Source organism: Dipodomys ordii, unplaced genomic scaffold, assembly GCF_000151885.1.
Source record: "Dipodomys ordii isolate 6190 unplaced genomic scaffold, Dord_2.0 Scaffold224, whole genome shotgun sequence".
NCBI classification, from domain to species: Eukaryota; Metazoa; Chordata; class Mammalia; order Rodentia; family Heteromyidae; genus Dipodomys; species Dipodomys ordii.
In genome coordinates, this window is record NW_012267440.1 from 688573 (window position 1) to 707217 (window position 18645).

Sequence of the window (18645 nt, forward strand, 5' to 3'; positions counted from 1 at the left end):
GCAGTAGAGCGCCTACTTAGCAAGTATGAAGCCCTGATTTTAAACCCAGTATCACAAAGGAAGGAAGGAAAGAAAGAAGGAAGGAAGGGAGGGGGAAGGAAGGGAGGGAGGAAGGAAGGAAGGAAGGAAGGAAGGAAGGAAGGAAGGAAGGAAGGAAGGAAGGAAGGAAGGAAGGGAAGATGAAGGGGAAGGGGAAGGGAAAAGAAAGAAAAGGGAAGGGAAGGAAATGAAAGGAACAAGTTTGTTGACTGCATCAACATTAAAAAATGCTAGCTTACCACAAAAAACACCATTAACAAAACTGAAAAGATGACACCGATTAAGAGAAGGCATTCCCAGATTGTAATCCACAAAGCGCTGGGATGTAGAATAACCCAAGAAGGAAAAGATTAACCTCATCAGAAAATGGGCCACGGTATTAAACAGGCTATTCACAGAGGATTACTGTTTGGCAGATAATCATAGAAATGCAAATTAATATATCTGCCAGGGGCTGAGAAGGTGGCTTAGTGGTAGTAGAGTGCTTGCCTAACATGCATGAAGCCCTGGGTTTGATTCCTCACTACCACATAAACAGAAAATGCCAGAAGTGGCACTGTGGCTCAAGTGGTAGAGTGCTAGCCTTGAGCAAAAGAAGCTCAGGGACAGTGGCCAGGCTCTGAGTTCAAGCACCAGGACTGGCAAAAAAAAAAAAGAAAAAAAGAAAGAAAGAGAGAAAATATCCACCAACTTGGAAACAAATGACTGTGCCACTGCTGGGGAAGGCAGAGATGAAGCCTGGGTTAGCAGGTTGAAGAACAATTTAATGCTAGTTAGGAAAACAGATGATGTGGTTGTACCTGTCAGATTATACCCATGTGATTTTTTAAAAAATGTGGTACTGTAATTGAGGAATTTATTGTAAGGAATGAAAATTTAAAACAATATTTAATTTACATTAATTTAGTTGGGTGTTATTAGCTTGTACCTGCAATCCTAGCTATTCAGGAGGCTGAGATCTGGAGGATCATGGGTGAAGGCCAGTCCAGGCAGAAAAGTATTTTAGACTCTATCTCCCAAATAATCAGCAAAGAGCCAAGTTAGAGGTATGGCTCAACTGGTAGAGCTCTAGCCAGACAAGCTAGAGTTCAAATACTAGTACTGCCAAAAAATTGTTTATTATTTTTTAAATTTAAAAATTGATACATGATTACTAGAAGAGTGTTGACACAGTCTGAGGAAGCTACTTATCACCTACGTTTCTAAATCTAACTGAAAAACTAGCAACCAGAATGCAATGTAGTCCACACCCAGATTCAATGATCAATATCAAAAGGAGTAAATAAAGTATCTTATTTGTAATTTTTCCATTGATTACACATGAGAATGGCCATCTTTTGGGTATATTGGGTTAAGTAGAAGATATGAAATTTCACTTTGCCTCCTGCTTTCCCTATCTTTTTGCTTTTGTTTGGTTTGGTTTGGTGATACTGGGGATTGTGCTTGCATAGCTGGAGCTCTACCAGTTGAATCATACCTCCAGTCTGGATTGTGATCCTCCTACTTACACTTCCCAGTTTCCCACCTGGCTGGGATGACAGACACACATCACCATGCCCAGCTTTTCTTGTATATTGGTTGAGGTGTGGGTATCTTGAGCTTTTTGCTCTGACAGGCCCCTCTGTTGGCCTCCTAGGAAGCTAGGATTTTTTTTTTTTTGTGGGTGGTGGAGCCTGAACTCTGGGCTTGGGCGCTGTTCCTCAGCTCTTCAGCTCAAGGCGAGTGCTCTACCACTTGAGCCAAAGCACCACTTCCAGTTTTTTCTGCTTATGTGGTGCTGAGGAATCGAACTCAGGGCCTCATCCATGCAAGGCAAGCACTCTACCACTGAGCCACGTTCCCAGCCCGGAAGCTAGGATTATAGGCCCCAGCCAGCCAAATTTGTCATTTTCCATCCCTCCTCCCCCTTCCCCCGAGATGGGTCAGGAAAGTCCATGAAACCTATATCTCCAATTAACAAAATGTGGAAGTGGAGGTGTGGTTCCAGTGGTAGAGCACCAGCCTTGAACAGAAAAGCTAAAGGACAGTGTCCAGGCCCTCAGTTCAAGCCTTAGTAGTGACATGAAAAAAAAATTAGGAATTGTTCATCTGTAAATAATTAGCATAATAAAAGTATAGAAAACATACATACTAAAAACAAGTCGATTCCAGATGGTGACTAGAAGGGGAAGTGGGAGGTGAGGGAAGGGATGTGGTGACTGGAGAATGGGGTTGCCTATATATTTTGAATCACTTCAGTAATGTTTCTGTGGCTTACTTTGGGGCCGGGGGCTGATGGGAGGTCTGAATGATTCAGATATTCGGCCAATTGTTACATGGCCAAATCCATTGTCAAACCAATGGATTCCTGATTAGAAAGTTTCAAAGCTCTGCAGTGTTGGTCTACAGCTCCCTGCCTTCTCTGGTCTGCTCCTACTGGTGGCTGGGATGGTGTCCTTGTGATGTGTGTGGATCTGTTCCCAGAGCATCGCAGCCCCTGGTAAGAGGCAGCTGGGGATCCACACAGTAGCCAGGTGTCATAGGAGCCATAATTTGCCTGGGCAGGTGGAAGCTCTGGCTGTAGAGACACAGATTTCCAGCTCATTCCCCTGTGCCTCTCTCTCTTCAGGACAGCTGGCCTGTGAGAAGTGACAGGGCAGGATATTCCCTGGGGTGGGCTGCCCTATGGAATTCTGGACCAAGGAGGAGAATCAGAGCGTGATGGTGGACTTCCTGCTGCCCACTGGGGTCTACCTGAATTTCCCGGTGTCCCGCAATGCCAACCTCAGCACCATCAAGCAGGTATGGTCTTCACCCAAGTCTGGAGTGCAGAGAAAAGACAGACATCATTTCTCAGACTTGGGAGTTCTTAGATGGGACTTTATGTGTGTGTAGGTGCTGGAACTGGGGCTTGAACTTGGGGCTTTTTCACTCAACTGCCAGAGCTCTTCTGGCATTTGGTGGTTAATTGGACATGAGGTTCATGGACTTTTCTGCTTAGTTTCAAGCAGTGATCCTCTCAGATCTCAGCTATCCTGAGTAATTAGGGTTACAGGCATGGAGCCACTGGAGCCTGGCTTAGATGCAAATTTTAAATGGTGTAAAGTGCCCAAGAATCATTTTCATTTTTATTTATTTATTTATTTATTTTGGGGGGGTCCGGTCGTGGGGCCTGAACTCTGGGCCTGGGCACTGTCCCTCAGCTCTTCAGCTCAAGGCTAGCACTCTACCACTTGAGCCACAGCGCCACTTCTGGCTTTTTTCTTTTTGCTTATGTGGTGCTGAGGAATCAAACCCGGGGCCTTTTGCATGCAAGGCAAGAGCTCTACCACTGAGCCACCTTCCCAGCCCAGGAATCATTTTTAAACTTCAGTTAAGTTCCACTTGTTCTTCTGACTTCAGCTTCCCCTTTAACATTGTGCACTTCCTCTCCCTTGATGGCTAGATTATTGGGTACTAGACGAGATGGTAGTAGAGACAGTGGCTCTTAACCAGGACTGCACAGTCCTTCTGTGACCACTGATGAGCCTTACAACCCTTTGCTTTAGAAATATCACGTAAGCCAGGCTCCCGTGGCTCACACCTGTAGTCCTAGCTACTTAAGAGGCTGAGATCTGAGGATCAAGGTTCAAAACCAGCTCAGGCATGAAAGTCCATGAGACTCCCTTCCTTCCTTCCTTCCTTCCTTCCTTCCTTCCTTCCTTCCTTCCTTCCTTCCTTCCTTCCTTCCTTCTTACCAGTCCTGGGGCTTGAGCTCTTGGCCTACACACTGGCCCTGAGCTTCTTTTCTCAAGGCTAGCAATCTACCACTTGAGCCATAGTGCCACGTCCAGCTTTTTCTGTTTATGTGGTACTAAGGAATTGAACCCAGGGCTTCATGCATGCAAGGCAAGCACTCTACCACTAAGCCATGAGACTCTTTAAAAAAAATGTCCATTTGAGTCTGGGAAGGTGGCTCAGTCGTAGAGTGCTTGCTTTGTGCATGAGGCCCTAGGTTCAGTTCCTCAGCACCACATAAACAGAAAAATTCAGAAGCAGCACTGTGGCTCAAGTGTTAGAGTGCTAGCCTTGAGCTGAAGAGCTGAGGGACAGTGCCCAGGCCCAGTGTTCATGCCCCATGACCAACAACAACAAAAAAAAATGTGAGACTATCATCTCCAATTAACCACCAGAAAACCAGAAATGGAGTAGAGCGCTAGATTTAGTAGAGCACTAGATTTGAGCAAAAGAAGGAAGAGGAGAAGGAGGAGGAGGAAGAGGAGAAGAGGGAGAGGAGGAGGGGAGGAGGAGGGGAGGAGGTAGAAGAAGGGGAAGAGGAGGGGGAGAAGGAGGAGAAAAAAATATCAAGGACAGCAACCCAGGCCCTGAATTCAAGCCCTAGGACTGGCACAAAAGACAGAGAATCAGTTGGGGGCGGGGATACCTGCCAGTCACACCAGGCATCTGTGCACCTGCTGTGTGGAGGGATAGCAGTGTGCACTACCTAGGTTTGGATCTAGCACATCCTGGCATCCTTGGCAAGGCCTGAGTAGGAAGCCTGCTGACCACACGGTTGGGTCCTAGGTTGTGTTCCTCAGGGCCTTGATTGCCCTCCTGTGCAGGCTGGGCCCTCTGGCGGGGACTGACCAGGCCTGTTCTCTTCAGGTGCTGTGGCACCATGCCCAGTACGAGCCATTCTTCCACATGCTCAGCGACCCTGAGGCCTATGTGTTCACCTGCGTCAACCAGACAGCCGAGCAGCAGGAGCTGGAAGACGAGCAACGCCGGCTATGTGATGTCCAACCCTTCTTGCCTGTGCTGCGTCTGGTGGCCCGGGAGTGTGACCATGTGAAGAAGCTCATCAACTCGCAGATCAGTCTCCTCATCGGCAAAGGTACCCCTGCAGCGGCTCCTGTCACCCCACTGTGGACCCCATTGCTTCTGTGCTCACTCCTTGGCCTCATCTAACAGGCCTCCATGAGTTTGACTCCCTGCGGGACCCAGAAGTGAATGACTTCCGAGACAAGATGCGCCAGTTCTGCGAAGAGGCAGTTGCACACCGCCAGCAGCTGGGCTGGGAGGCCTGGCTGCGGTACAGCTTCCCCCTGCAGTTGGAGCCTTTGGCCAGGAGCTTGGGGGCTGGCACCCCAAAGACCCCCAACCAGACCATGCTGGTTAATGTCAAGTTCGAAGGCAATGAAGTGAGCCCACAAGTCCCCAAATCTATTGTGTGTATGTGTGTGTGTGTGTGTGTTCTGGAGCTTGACCTCAAGGCTTAGACATTATCCATTAGCTTCTTTTGCTCAAGGCTAGCTCTCTACCTCTTGAGCCAAGTGCTACTTCCAGCTTTTTCTGAGTAGTTTATTGGAGATAAATCTCATTGACTTTTCATGCCCAGGCTGGTTTTGAACCACGATCTTCAGATCTCAGCCTCCTGAGTAGCTAGGATTAAGGTGTGAGTCACTGGTGCCTGGCAAATCTACCTTTTGTCAGTAACCTAAGATGGCATTTGCCAGGTCCCCAGTCATGTGGAGGGCATAGACAAATGTCCCACAGGGCAATTTTGACAAGGCAGGTAGATCCAATGGCCTCCATTACTGGTCCATCAATTCACTGGACCAGCATTTAGGTGTTGGCTAGATATCTTCAGCACCAGTTTGGTGCTTCCCCCATGAGACTCATGTTCAGGGTGGGCTGTGTCCCCAGAGCTCAGGAGGCCTGTGGGGTACAGGACCGACCCTCCCTCTCCCCCCAGGAAAGCTTCACTTTCCAAGTGTCCAGCAAAGATAAACCCCTGGCACTGATGGCCTGTGCCCTCCGGAAGAAGGCCAAGATGTTCTCACAGTGCCTAGTGGAGCAGCCTGAGGACTATGCTCTGCGGGTGAATGGGAGGCATGAATATCTCTATGGCAGCTACCCCCTCTGCCAGTTCCAGGTGAGGCCTGGGGCCCTCTGTCCTCCTGCGTCCTCCACCCTGGACACAGCAGGGTTGGGGGAGGAGCGCTGTATTTTGGGTCTTTCTTGAGACCCAAAGTCTTGAGACCAGCCAAGTCTTAGGGATCACTGTTAAGAGTGAATCAGGTACCAAGGGTGGCTCATGCCTACACTCCAAGTTACTCAGGAGGCTGGGGTAGGAAGATTGTGGTTCAAAATCAGCTCAGGGAGGAAAAAAAAAACCATCTGACACTGGTCTCAAATTCAATATAAAAAAGCCAGAAGTGGAGCACTCAGGGACACGGTCTAGGCCCTGAGTTCAAGCCCTAGGACCAGCGTACACACACACACACACACACACACACACACACACAGAGTCCCCTTGCTAGGTGTGTGTTAGGAGAAGTTGGGGCTTCTCACAAGGCCTTGGATAGGATGTGATACCCCATGGGCACCTTACTCTGCACCCTTCCCAGTACATCTGCAGCTGCCTGCACAGTGGACGGACCCCCCACCTGACCATGGTCCATTCCTCCTCCATCCTCACCATGCGGGATGAGCAAAGCAACCCCACCCCCCAGGTTCAGAAACCATGCACCAAGCCGCCCCCCATTCCTGCAAAGAAGGTGAGACACTTAGTTGTTCTCTTCCCCCATTCTTTCCTTCCTCCCTCCTGTGGTCCAGCAGCCTATCGGGCAGCACCCCAAGATGGCTACAGGTCCAGGAACCCTTGGTCAGTCTGTGGAGAGACTTGGGACTTTGGGAAGGGTGGCCATCTTTACAGATACTCTGGTACCAGGTTTGTCTGTGCAGCCTGGGCAATGAGTGGCCTTTCTATGCAGATCCTGGGGGGCAGGGGGGACCCTGGGAATATGCAGGGCAGGTTTTCTGGAGAAGGATGCTGTTGGGGACAAGTGTTTGGGCCATATGACAAACCCTGCTCCCCTCCCTGCCCCAGCCTTCCTTGGTGTCACTGTGGTCCCTGGAGAAGGCATTCTGCATCGATCTGATCCAGGGAAGCAAAGTGAATGCAGACGAGAGGATGAAGGTAAGTAGGAGCTTCTGGGCCAGGTGAAGCCAGTAGTGTTTTGCATAAGCAATGTGTTTGTAGGTTGGAGGAGGATGCAGGGGAACAAGAGAAAGAAGGTGTCCCATGAACGCCACCTGACCACATTACCCAGCATCCCCTGCATGAAGTGGCTATGAGCTGCTACAAAACAGGAAGAGGGGGCCAGGCACCAGTGGCTCATGCCTGTAATCCTCACTACTCAGGAGGCTGAGATCTGAGGTTCAAAGCCAGCCCGGGTAGCAAAATCCATGAGACTCTTATCTCCAATAACCTACCAGCAAACTGGAAGTGGCGCTGTAGCTCAAGTGGTAGAGCACTAGCCTTGAGCTGAAGAGCTGAGGGACAGCGCCAGGCCCAGAGTTCAAGACCCAGGATATACAAAATACAAACAAACAACCACCAGGAAGAAGGGAGGGGAATGGCTCACCTTCCAGAGGCTGATTCATGCAAATCGGGATGAGCAGATTTCTGGGTATTTGACTTTGGTAGAGATTGTGGGGATGAAGGAAGTACAGGCTGCAAAGGGGTGGGGCACAAGGAGGGGGTGCTCCAGCTGGGCACAGGGTGCTCTCAGGGGACACCCTGAAGTGCTTGTAGTTGGAGGGGATACATGGCCTGTCCCCAGTGAGCTGAGCCCTCCTCTGGGTTGTGAGGGCAGCCTATGATACTGTTAAAAGCACTTCCATATACCCCATGGCCAACTGCCTGGTGTGTATATGTATGTGTGTGCATGTGTGCCCCCACCAGTTCTGGGGCTTGAACTCAGGTCCTGGTTGCTGTCTTAGCTTTTGCAGTCAAGGCTAGCTCTTACCACTTTGAGCCACATCTCCACCTCTGGCTTTTTGGTGGTTTTCTGGAGATAAGAATCTTGCAAACTTTCCCCTAGGCTGGCCTTGAACCTTGATCCTCAGATCTCAGCCTCCTGGGTAGCTAGGATTACAAATGTGAGCCACCTATACCTGGCTGCTCCTTGTATAGACTTGCAAGAGGTGATGCCTGGATCCACAGAAATTCGGCCTCTTGCCTGGTCAAGTCCTTGGACTTGAACTCAAGTGCTGTTTCTGAGTTTCTTTTGTTTGAGGCCAGTGCTCTGTCACTTAAGCCACAGCTCTCCTTTCATTAGTTTAATGGAGATGAGACAGTCCAGGCTGGCTTCAAACTGTGATCCTCAGATCTCAACCTCCTGAGTGACTAGGATTACAGCTGGGAGCCATCTGTGCCCAGCCTGATCACTTTGGGTTGAAGTGATTTTTTCAAGCTGACCAGGGCTGAGTAGGCCTGGTGGGGGACATGGATTGGATAGAAAGTACTCTCAGGACAGCTGGCAGGGCAGAGCATAGATTGGATGGAAGAGGCACTGGTGGGGCTGGCAGTGGGAGGAGACTCCAAGAAAAGGAAGCTAGAGGGTGTTAGAGCCAGAAGGGTACCTAGAGTCCCCCAGCCTTAATGAGGACCTGATCTCAGGTCTGAGATCGAGTTGTCCATGTTGCACTGCGGTGGCTCCCCATTCTGATCACCTGTCCAACTCTGGCCCATGGTCTTTGCGGGACCATCTTTTTCTGTGTAGGAATTCTGGATCCAGACCCCTGTGAGAACAAGAGAATTTTCAGGGCTAGAGGGATGGCTCAAGTGGTAGAGCATTTGCCTATCAGGTGCAAGGCTCTGAGTTCAAACCCCGGTACTTCTTCCCCCACCCCAACCCCGTAAAAAATGCAAGGCTGTTTGAGGAAGGGATTCATTCATGGGTGGAATCTGAAGAAGGGAGAGGGGCCCAGGGCCTCGGCTCCATGGCCTTGCCCTTCCCCCTCCCCAGCTGGTGGTGCAGGCTGGACTCTTCCATGGAAACGAATTGTTGTGCAAGACAGTGTGCAGCTCAGAGGTGAGCATGTGCTCAGAACCCGTGTGGCAGCAGCGGCTAGAGTTTGAGATCAACGTCTGTGACCTGCCCCGCATGACCCGGCTCTGCATCATGCTCTACGCTGTGGTGGAGAAGACCAAGAAGGCTCGCTCCACCAAGAAGAAGTCCAAGAAGGCGGTAGGTAGGGCTGGCTGGGAAGGGGCTATGCCTCACGCAGGCAGCCTGAGGACAGGCTGCCCCCCCCCCGCCACCTCCCTGCCTGTCTACGGTCTGCTTTCTTGTTCTGCCCAAGTAACAACTCATGAGTAGCATGACCCAGAGCTGCAGGCCTGCAGCATCCTGGAGCAGCTTTCTGGGTATCTTCAGGGGGCAGCGAGTGGCCACATATGGGGGACTGTGGCTAAATCTTGAGTCACCAGGCCCAGGGAATGCCTGGCCCCTTGGCCCTTCTGACGCATGCCAAGTGAGCTGAGCTGGTGGAGCAGGTTCAGGACTTTCTCCAGAAGCCAGGAGCAGGAAAGCAGGCGAGAATGGAATGGGCCTTGCTGGCTTCATCATTGGGACCACAACAAGCAAGAGGAATCAAAGCTAGACACTGGTGGCTCATGCCTATAATCCTAGCTACTCAGCAGGCTAACATATGAGGATCACAGTTCCAAGCCAACTTGGACAGGAAAGTCTGTGAGACTCTTAGCTTTAATATCAGCAAAAATTCAAAAGTGGAGGTATGACTCAAATGTAGAGTGCCAGCCTTGAGTAAAAGAATAAAAAATAAGAGACAGGGCCTGGGAAGGTGGCTCAGTGGTAGAGTGCTTGCCTTGCATACATGAGGCCCTGGGTTCGATTCCTCAGCACCACATAAGCAAAAAGAAAAAAGCCAGAAGTGGCGCTCAAGTGGTAGAGCGCTAGCCTTGAGCTGAAGAGCTGAGGGACAGCACCCAGGCCCAGAGTTCAGGCCTCACAACCGTACCCCCCCAAAAAAAAAGAGACAGTGCCTAGGCCTTGAGTTCAAACCATAGCATTGGCCTAAAAAAAAAGAAGGAAGAAATGGACAGAAGGAAGGAAGGGAGGGAGAAAGGAAGGAAGGAAGGAAGGAAGGAAGGAAGGAAGGAAGGAAGGAAGGAAGGAAGGGTGGGAAAGAAGGGAGGGAGGAAGGAAAGGAGGAGGAGGGGAGTCAGTGGGCCCTCCCTTTCCCTGGCTTACCTGGAAGGACCTCAGAGGATTGGATCTTCTCTTTCCTGTTTGGTCTAGAGACTGTTCCCCCTGTGAGATGAGCCTGAGTTGGCTCACCTATCCAACCCTGACCTCCCAGTGTCTTTCTCCAGGACTGCCCCATTGCCTGGGCCAACCTCATGCTGTTTGACTATAAGAACCAGCTCAAGACTGGAGAGTGCTGCCTCTACATGTGGCCGTCTGTCCCAGGTGGGCCCTGGCTGGACGGTGGGCCGGTGTTGAGAGCCTAATGCTTGCCCTGTACAACTCCGTCTGTCTGCATGCTCAGGTGAGAAAGGAGAGCTGCTGAACCCTGTGGGCACCGTGTGCAGCAACCCCAACACCAAGAGTGCGTCTACACTGCTTATCTGCTTACCTGAGGTGGCCCCCCACCCTGTTTACTACCCTGCCCTAGAGAAGGTGAGTGAGGGTTTGTCCTGAGGCTGCAGGGCCCAGCCTTTGCAGCTCCTCAGAGGGCAGACTCAAGCCGTGTCAGGATGTGTGGCCAATGCCTGCTGCCCATCTGGGGATTTCTAGGAGCCTTTTGCCCACCAGGGAACATTGAGTAATGTCCAGTGACATTGTCATAGTTCATAGGAGGGGGGCGGATCCTGACATGTTAGAGGTAGAGACTAGGGATGCTGCTAAACATCCTGCAGTGCCAAAGACAGAATGGAAGTGCAGATGCCCAGCACTGGGGGCCCAGGAACTGAGTGCAGTGTGATTTGTTGCAGATCCTGGAGCTGGGCCATCATGGGGAGAGGGCACATGCCACTGAGGAGGAGGTGAGTGGGGGTCCTGGGCAAAGGGTGGAGATGGGGGGTGGAGCTGGACCCCTCATGGCCTGTAATCTTCAGCAGCTGCAGCTGCGAGAAATCCTGGAGCGCCAGGGGTCCGGGGAACTATATGAACATGAGAAAGACTTGGTGTGGAAACTGAGGCACAAAGTCCAGGAGCACTTCCCAGAGGCATTGGCGCGCCTGCTGCTGGTCACCAAGTGGAACAAACATGAGGATGTAGCACAGGTGGGAAAACAGGAAACTGGGGATGGACAGGCAGTGTTCACCCAGCTACACCTGACCACAAGCACCCCCACTCCCCAGATGCTCTACCTACTACGCTCTTGGCCTGAGCTGCCCGTCCTGAGCGCCCTGGAGCTGCTGGACTTCAGCTTCCCTGACTGCCACGTGGGCTCCTTTGCCATCAAGTCCCTACGGAAACTCACGTGAGTGCCGGCTCCATGTGATGGCTGGGCCCCGACTGGAACAGCTTGCTCCAGTCCAGGCCAGCTTTGTCCTCTTGTAACCACCGGCTGCAGACCTCTGGCCTTCCTCCCCTGCAGGGATGATGAGCTTTCCCAGTACCTGCTGCAGCTGGTACAAGTGCTCAAGTATGAGTCCTACCTAGACTGCGAACTCACCAAATTCCTGCTAGACCGGGCCCTGTCCAACCGCAAGATCGGCCACTTCCTCTTCTGGCACCTTCGGTAGCTGGACAGACTCTGGCTGGCTCCTTGGGAACCTCCCAGGAAGGCCCTGCTGACCTTGTGTGTCCAGCAGGCCTGGGTGTCCAGCCCAGGCTCCCCTGCCCCCTCCTCTGGGCTGGGGAGGGGCTGTGTGGCTCTCCCTGGGGAGACTCAGCTATTTTCCTTTCCCTCCAGCTCTGAGATGCATGTGCCATCGGTGGCCCTGCGCTTCGGTCTCATCTTGGAGGCCTACTGCAGGGGCTGCACCCACCACATGAAGATGTTGATGAAACAGGTGAGGCTCGGGTGCCCCAGCCCCAGTGGGGCTCCACTCTCTAGAACCACCTGCTAAGGCTGTCTTCCCACTGTTCCCACTAGGGGGAAGCACTGAGCAAGCTGAAGGCGCTGAACGACTTTGTGAAGGTGAGCTCCCAGAAGATGACCAAACCCCAGACCAAGGAACTGATGCACCTGTGCATGCGCCAGGACACCTACATGGAGGCCCTCTCCCATCTGCAGTCCCCGCTGGACCCGAGCACCCTGCTGGAGGAAGTCTGGTAAGACCCAGGCCTCTTTTCTCCCATGGGGAAGCCCCCTATCCAGGCCTCTGGGACCTCTCGATGACCCCTGCCAACTGTCCTGTGTCTGGCCGCAGTGTGGAGCAGTGTACCTTCATGGACTCCAAGATGAAGCCCCTGTGGATCATGTACAGCAGCGAGGAGACGGGCTACGCAGGCAACATGGGCATCATCTTTAAGAATGGGGATGGTGAGTCAGATGGGCCAAAAGACCTACTCAGATCTTGGAAGCCCATCCCTCCCTTGTCCTGTCCTGTCTCTTGGGCCACCTGGAAAACGAGCTGAAAACAACAGCATATTGACTATCTATAGAGCCTGGACACAAAAGGTGTGCAAAACCCACCAGAATCTTGTGCTCTTCCTCTTCTGGCCTCTGCAGACCTCCGGCAGGACATGCTAACTCTGCAGATGATCCAGCTCATGGACATCCTGTGGAAGAAGGAGGGCCTGGACCTGAGGTAGGGATGTCTCTGCACATGCGTGGGACTGCGCCTGAGGAGGATCCCTGGTCAGAATTGTCATCATGACATCGGCTGGGAAAGGGGCTGTTCCCAGAGCAGGGAGGCCATAGGGCAGCCAGAGAAGGCAGGGGAACCATTCCTGGTTCTGAGGGTCAGGTCTCCCTCCTGTTTGCCTGCTTTAGGAGGCAGCAGCCTCTTATGCCACGCCCCCTAGCTTCAGAACCAATACAAGCTCAACTGGACTGAGTTGTTATGTTGGTTCGAGGTTCTGATGCCTCTCAGAAGTAAGGAGCCTGGTGCTTTTTCTCTCAGCAATTTGCGCAACAGTGTCCCCTGTGATTGTGTGTGTGTGTGTGTGTGTGTGTGTGCGCGCGCGCGCATGCGTGCTAGTCCTGGGGCTGGAACTCAGGGCCTAGGCATTGTCCCAAGCTTTGAGCCATAGCACCAATCCCTGCTCCTCGGTAGTCAATTGGAGATGAGAGTCTCACAGACTTTCTTGTGTGGGCTGGCCTTGAACCATGAGCCTCAGATCTCAGCCTCCTGAGTAGTTAGGATTACAGGTATGAGCCACCAGTACCCAGCTTCCCTGTATGTATGTATGCCTCAAATGCCTGGGGCGTAGGAGCCTATGGAGGGCCCTTGACCATGACATTTCCCACCCCCCTCAACTGGTGTAGGATGACCCCCTATGGCTGCCTCCCCACTGGCGACCGTACTGGTCTCATTGAGGTAGTGCTCCACTCGGACACCATAGCCAACATCCAGCTGAACAACAGCAATATGGCAGCCACAGCTGCCTTCAACAAGGATGCCCTGCTCAACTGGCTCAAGTCCAAGAACCCTGGGTAGGTCTGTCTTTTCTGAGAGATACCATGTGGGAAGGGCTGGCCTTGTACTATCTCCATGCTACTTAGCTGAGGCAGGATTTAACCCATCTGGGTTGGGGCAGGTCAATTAGTGATTGCTGTGCAATTCGATTCAAAGCTTCAGGTCTTAAAACTAACCACTATTTCTCACTGAGCTCAGCTGAATGGTTCTACTGGCCTTGCTTGGAATGGCTTCACACAACTGCTATCACCCAGGACTTTGCCTGAGCCTGGAGGTCTAAGATGGTGTCAGTCAAATGCTTGTCAGCCTTGCCTCTCTATATGGCCTCTTTCTATTTAGTATATCAGCCTCTGCTTCTCTCCATGGTGGCCATGTGCAGATCATGGAAGGTAGCTTCAAGATCTCAAGCTATCCCTAGGCTTAAAGCTCTGACATAGTGCCACTGATTAAAAGCATCATAAGGCCAGATTCAAGGGAGGGGAAAGAATCCACCTTGCGAAGGGGCTGCAAAATGGTTGTGGCCACTGCTTTCAATCTTCTTACCCAGGGAGGCCCTGGATCGAGCCATCGAGGAGTTCACCCTCTCCTGTGCTGGCTACTGTGTAGCCACCTATGTGTTGGGCATTGGTGACCGGCACAGTGACAACATCATGATCCGGGAGAGTGGGCAGGTAGGGGACAAAAGTTGGCAGCCACCCTCTGGGCCTGTCCTCCAGACTCCATAGCCTGTTCTGTGTCCTGGAAGATGTCCCTGAGCAAGGCTGGCTTCCTTTCTCCCTGGGAACTATTCTCTGCTATGCTTTTTTTTTTTTCTTCCCTTCCCTGAGGTGCTAGGGATGGACCCCCAGCTGCATGCATACTAGGTAAGACCCTACCACAGAATGGCATCCCCAACCTTTTTGTTTTTCTTTGATGCCTCTTCAGTGCCTTTCCCTTCCTTTCCTTCAGTTGTTCCATATTGACTTTGGCCACTTTCTGGGGAATTTCAAGACCAAGTTTGGAATCAACCGTGAGCGAGTCCCATTCATCCTCACCTATGACTTTGTCCACGTGATTCAGCAAGGGAAGACAAACAACAGTGAGAAATTTGAAAGGTGAAGGTGATCAGGGCCCCTGGGGTGAGCACAGAAGTTTCTGGGCAAAGGAAGAAACGGGATCTTAGCCTGATCCCTAGCTCTTAATGACCGGTGGGTTACAGGAAATCCGTATGTTCTCAACAGAGGAACCTCAGCCCTGGATACCCTCTAGAGGTCCATGGGCCATGCAGGAAGCAATCTGGGGCTTAGCTAGAGGAACCAAGGGCTCTGTGCTCCCGGGGTAAGGACAGCTGCTTGGCAAGGTGCTGGCCTTGGATTAGAATGGCAGGGAGGTTGCCTCACCTGCTCTGCTTCCTGCAGGTTCCGGGGTTACTGTGAAAGAGCCTACACCATCCTGCGGCGCCACGGGCTCCTCTTCCTCCACCTCTTTGCTCTGATGCGGGCAGCAGGCCTGCCCGATCTCAGCTGCTCCAAAGACATCCAGTATCTCAAGGTGGGCTGGGCAGGGTTGCACCAGGCAGGCAGGGATCAAGAATAGCCATGCAGGGTTCCTGATGCCTACCTGAGCAATATGGGGACTAAAGGATCCCATAGGGTATTCCTGCTAGAGGGGTCCTCATTGGCTCTTCCACATCCCAGCATCACAGTCTGGTGAGAAGTGACCAGTGCCGTCAAGCAAGGTAGACTCAGAGCTGCAGTTAGATGAGCCGCCTTGTGACCTTCCTTGGTCACCATGTCCTTGGTATACACAAGGGCTGCATGGGCTAAGCTTCTTTGACATCTACAAGATGGCTTCTTTCTACCCACATCGGAGTTTTTGAGTGGTGGGTTGGGCCATGTCCCTCTACCTCCTTGCCCTCCGGTCCAAAGTCAGGATAAGACCCCATGGCAATCATTCAGGCCAGGGCAGTTTAGAAATGAGTCAGCTAGGAGCTCTCCTAACTCCCTGCAGTGAATCTCCCATCCCCTAGGGGAAGAGCAGGCAGGTAGATGTGGTTGTGAATCAGAGTGGGGAGTCTGATGCTGTGATGACTCTTGTCTCAGGACTCTCTGGCCCTGGGAAAAACAGAGGAAGAGGCCCTAAAGCACTTCCGGGTGAAGTTCAATGAAGCACTGCGTGAGAGCTGGAAGACCAAAGTGAACTGGATGGCACACAATGTGTCCAAAGATAACAGGCAATAACACCCCCATCCCGGCTACGTATGACACACTGGGCCTCTCTAGCTCTGGACGTAGACGAACCTCAGTCATCCTAAAAGGGGCCGAAAAGCCTGAGCTGCACCTCGTAGGAAAGAACCTCACAACTGCCTTTTGTTTACACTGGTATTTATTTATGAGTCCAAGTGTTTAAGAAACAAACAGCCATAAATGGAAATGCACCTTGTGCAGGGAAGGGGTATTGCCCTCCAAGTGGAGCACTGTGAGTTGGGCACCTCAAGATGGTACCTTTGGGCTGGGAAGGTGGCTCAGTGGTAGAGCGCTTGCTTTGCATGCATGAGGCCCTGGGTTCAATTCCTCAGCACCACATAAGCAGAAAAATCTGGAAGTGGCACTGTGGCTCAAGTGGTAGAGTGCTAGCCTTGAGATAAAGAGCTGAGGGACAGCGCCCAGACCCAGAGTTCAAGCCCCATGACCAAAAAAAAAAAAAGATGGTACCTTCCTCTCAACTGAGGACTGCCACCCAATATCCTCTAGCCGGTGGATCTTGTCCTGGCAATGATCATTCTTCTCCAGCAAAAGCCTTCCCAGGCTCCCGCCAGACTGCCTAGATCTTGGTGCTGCCACACGCACATGGTACCTCCCATCCTCAGCTCACCTCTGCCACCTTTGTGTGGCCCACTCTGTGTCCCCCACCAACCAAGCTCTGGGGCAGCTCCTGAGGAAGTGGGGTACCTTCTAGAGTAAGGGACACTTGCTCTTCACAGTTGAAGTGACATGATTCCCCCTCTTTTATTTGCGGGTAAGGAAACAGCCAAACTTCTCGCTGAGTCTCTGGAGCTGGGGATAATGAGGCTCCCACCAAGTGTTATCATATAGGCTGGCCCTACAGAGAAGCCTGGAGGTAGATTTTGCTCACCTGGTCACAAACTAAGGCGAAAGGAAGCCACAGTGGAGTCCTTTGTGCAATGATGGGGTAAGGACCTCTTAGGCGTTAGTGAAGGGCTGAACAGAACAGAATCTCTCCAAGTTAGTTATGACCTTTTTGAGAACTTTTAAGGAACCAATAGCCATCAATAGAAATGCATGCTTGTGCAGGGCAGCAACACTCTCCCAGTGTCCCCAGTCAGAGAACTGGGAAGTGGGCCACCTCAGACTGTACCTGAAGCCCTGCTAGAAGTCATCATACAGCCTAATGGGTCAGTGGAATCATTTGTGCTCCAAGTATTCAGTTCAAAACAATTCAGGATTAGCTTTGGGCTTCCCAAAGGGCTGGGTCAGAGCAAGTTTACAAGGTCAGATTCTGGGCTTCTCAGTCTTCCAAAACACGCTCTGTTGACAGGCCCTGAACCTAGAATTCAAAAAGCCTACTGTGGGCTGAGAACACAGTTCACCAGTCCAAAGCATGCTTAACAAGCATGAGGCATTGGGTTCCATCCACTAGCACAAAATGCATGGGTCAGTGGTGCTCTAGGTGCACTGGCAGCTGACTCAGGACCTGTTGGCTCACTGCTGAGCTCAGAGCACCTGCTCTTCTGTGTAGGCTCACAGCTTAAGAAGCCCAGAGCCAGCTCTCTCCATTTTGATGAGCCAGGGATCCAGCAGCAACTGGTACCACTGCAGAGTCCCTGCTTTGTTCCCAGTTGCCATACTCTGCTCCCCAACTCAGTGCTGCTGCATTTCCCCAGAACACCTCATTTGCTTTGAGATAGGAAAAAACCTCGTGTACGTGTATGTGTTATTTATTCAAGTTTTGGTTCTCCCTGATGCAGCCTGCAGCTTTTGCACACCCACGACATATCTGGGTTGGGTGTGCAGTCCGTATGCCTGGTGAGAAGAATATTTTCTATTTTTTTTTAAGTCGTGTCATGTTTCTGTACTGGGAAGGTAAGTTCTGTATCAATACTGTGGGCTGAAACAGGCCTGTGAAAACCTTGAAGGAGGTAAAGGCAGGTGAAAAGAAATAAAAGCCTTTATATGTTCTTATGTTCTTGGCTCCAATAGCAACCAGGGAATACAGGTTTAAAATAGAAGCAAGGCAGAAATCAGCTTAGTGTGGCTGGAGTTAGAACCAGAGTTTTATTGTAGTATATATACTTTCTGACCTAGCATCATCAATACATACATCTGAAAGGGGACAAATAAGAACATCTGATGTGTCAGCCTCTTTCCATCACCTAAACAACAGCTACAAGGACAGGACACAGAAGGGTGGCCACACACAACACAGAACTGCTGTATCCTCAGAACTAACCATGAGGGGCCCAGGATAGTGTGCAAAAATGATCCCCCATTTGTGGCAGGGTAAAGCTCGCATGGGTTTACATCTGACTGCTTTCTCTCTTTTTACCTTACTACGGAGTCAAAAGCAGGGCTCCTGGCTACCAGAGTACAGATTTCCCCACCAGTCAGATGGCAAGGACAGCCCACAAGGACCCCAGGGAGGAGAGGAGAACAAGGCAGGGCTGTTTGGGGGATACCCTAACACTTGGCCCTTAGGCCTTGGGCTCTCATTTTGGAAGAATGCAGATCTCCCAGGTCTGCACTGACTCCCAAGAAGTCAGGTGGCCCGTGTGCACATGGTGGTGCTCTGTGAGCTCTACACATACCTGCCCCAGCAGGGCTATGCACACAAAGTCCAGGCTACTGTGTACAGGGTGGCCGGGCAGGGTAAGTGTATGTAAGAAGCCAAGGAACTGCATTATTCTCACCCCCAACACCGAACTAAGAACAGGTAGCATTCCAAGGCCCTGGCCACCTCTGGATTCCAAACAGGGACCCCTAGTTCAGTCCCATGAGCAACATCCCAAAGCCTATGACTCTGACCATACAAGGAGACTGGACAAGGATGGTGTGGGGTAGGCCTCTCCAGCCTCTCCCCTGTGCCTGGCTTTCTGAACTTTATATTCCTGGACTACATAAGCACAAAGGACGTACAGAATCCCTGTTTATTTACAAAATATTTTTTAAAAAAGTATGTTGGTCACCTACACATTAATCCCCATTCTGCCATTTTGTACATGCACTAGTTTAGGAAAAAAAAATTAG

At 51.4% G+C, this 18645-nt stretch overlaps 1 protein-coding gene across 4 annotated transcripts; it reads left to right on the forward strand.

Annotated features, from left to right (window-relative positions):
* The first annotated feature begins 2703 nt into the window (after positions 1 to 2703).
* On the forward strand, positions 2704 to 15621 carry LOC106000559 (phosphatidylinositol 4,5-bisphosphate 3-kinase catalytic subunit delta isoform-like). 4 transcript variants are annotated; one of them, XM_013035829.1, is made up of 22 exons: positions 2704 to 2820; positions 4663 to 4891; positions 4969 to 5198; positions 5753 to 5932; positions 6408 to 6557; positions 6890 to 6979; positions 8814 to 9035; positions 10184 to 10280; positions 10360 to 10490; positions 10805 to 10855; positions 10928 to 11095; positions 11141 to 11295; positions 11413 to 11556; positions 11731 to 11830; positions 11914 to 12092; positions 12191 to 12303; positions 12493 to 12571; positions 13252 to 13419; positions 13950 to 14073; positions 14351 to 14496; positions 14800 to 14932; positions 15484 to 15621. In XM_013035829.1, exons 1-22 carry the CDS (start codon positions 2704 to 2706, stop codon positions 15619 to 15621), a joined length of 3144 nt encoding a protein of 1047 aa, XP_012891283.1. The 4 variants fall into 4 exon arrangements, with proteins under 4 accessions (XP_012891283.1, XP_012891286.1, XP_012891284.1 ...); XM_013035832.1 differs by having other exon boundaries at positions 11174 to 11295; XM_013035830.1 differs by having other exon boundaries at positions 10931 to 11095.
* The last annotated feature ends 3024 nt before the right edge of the window (positions 15622 to 18645 follow it).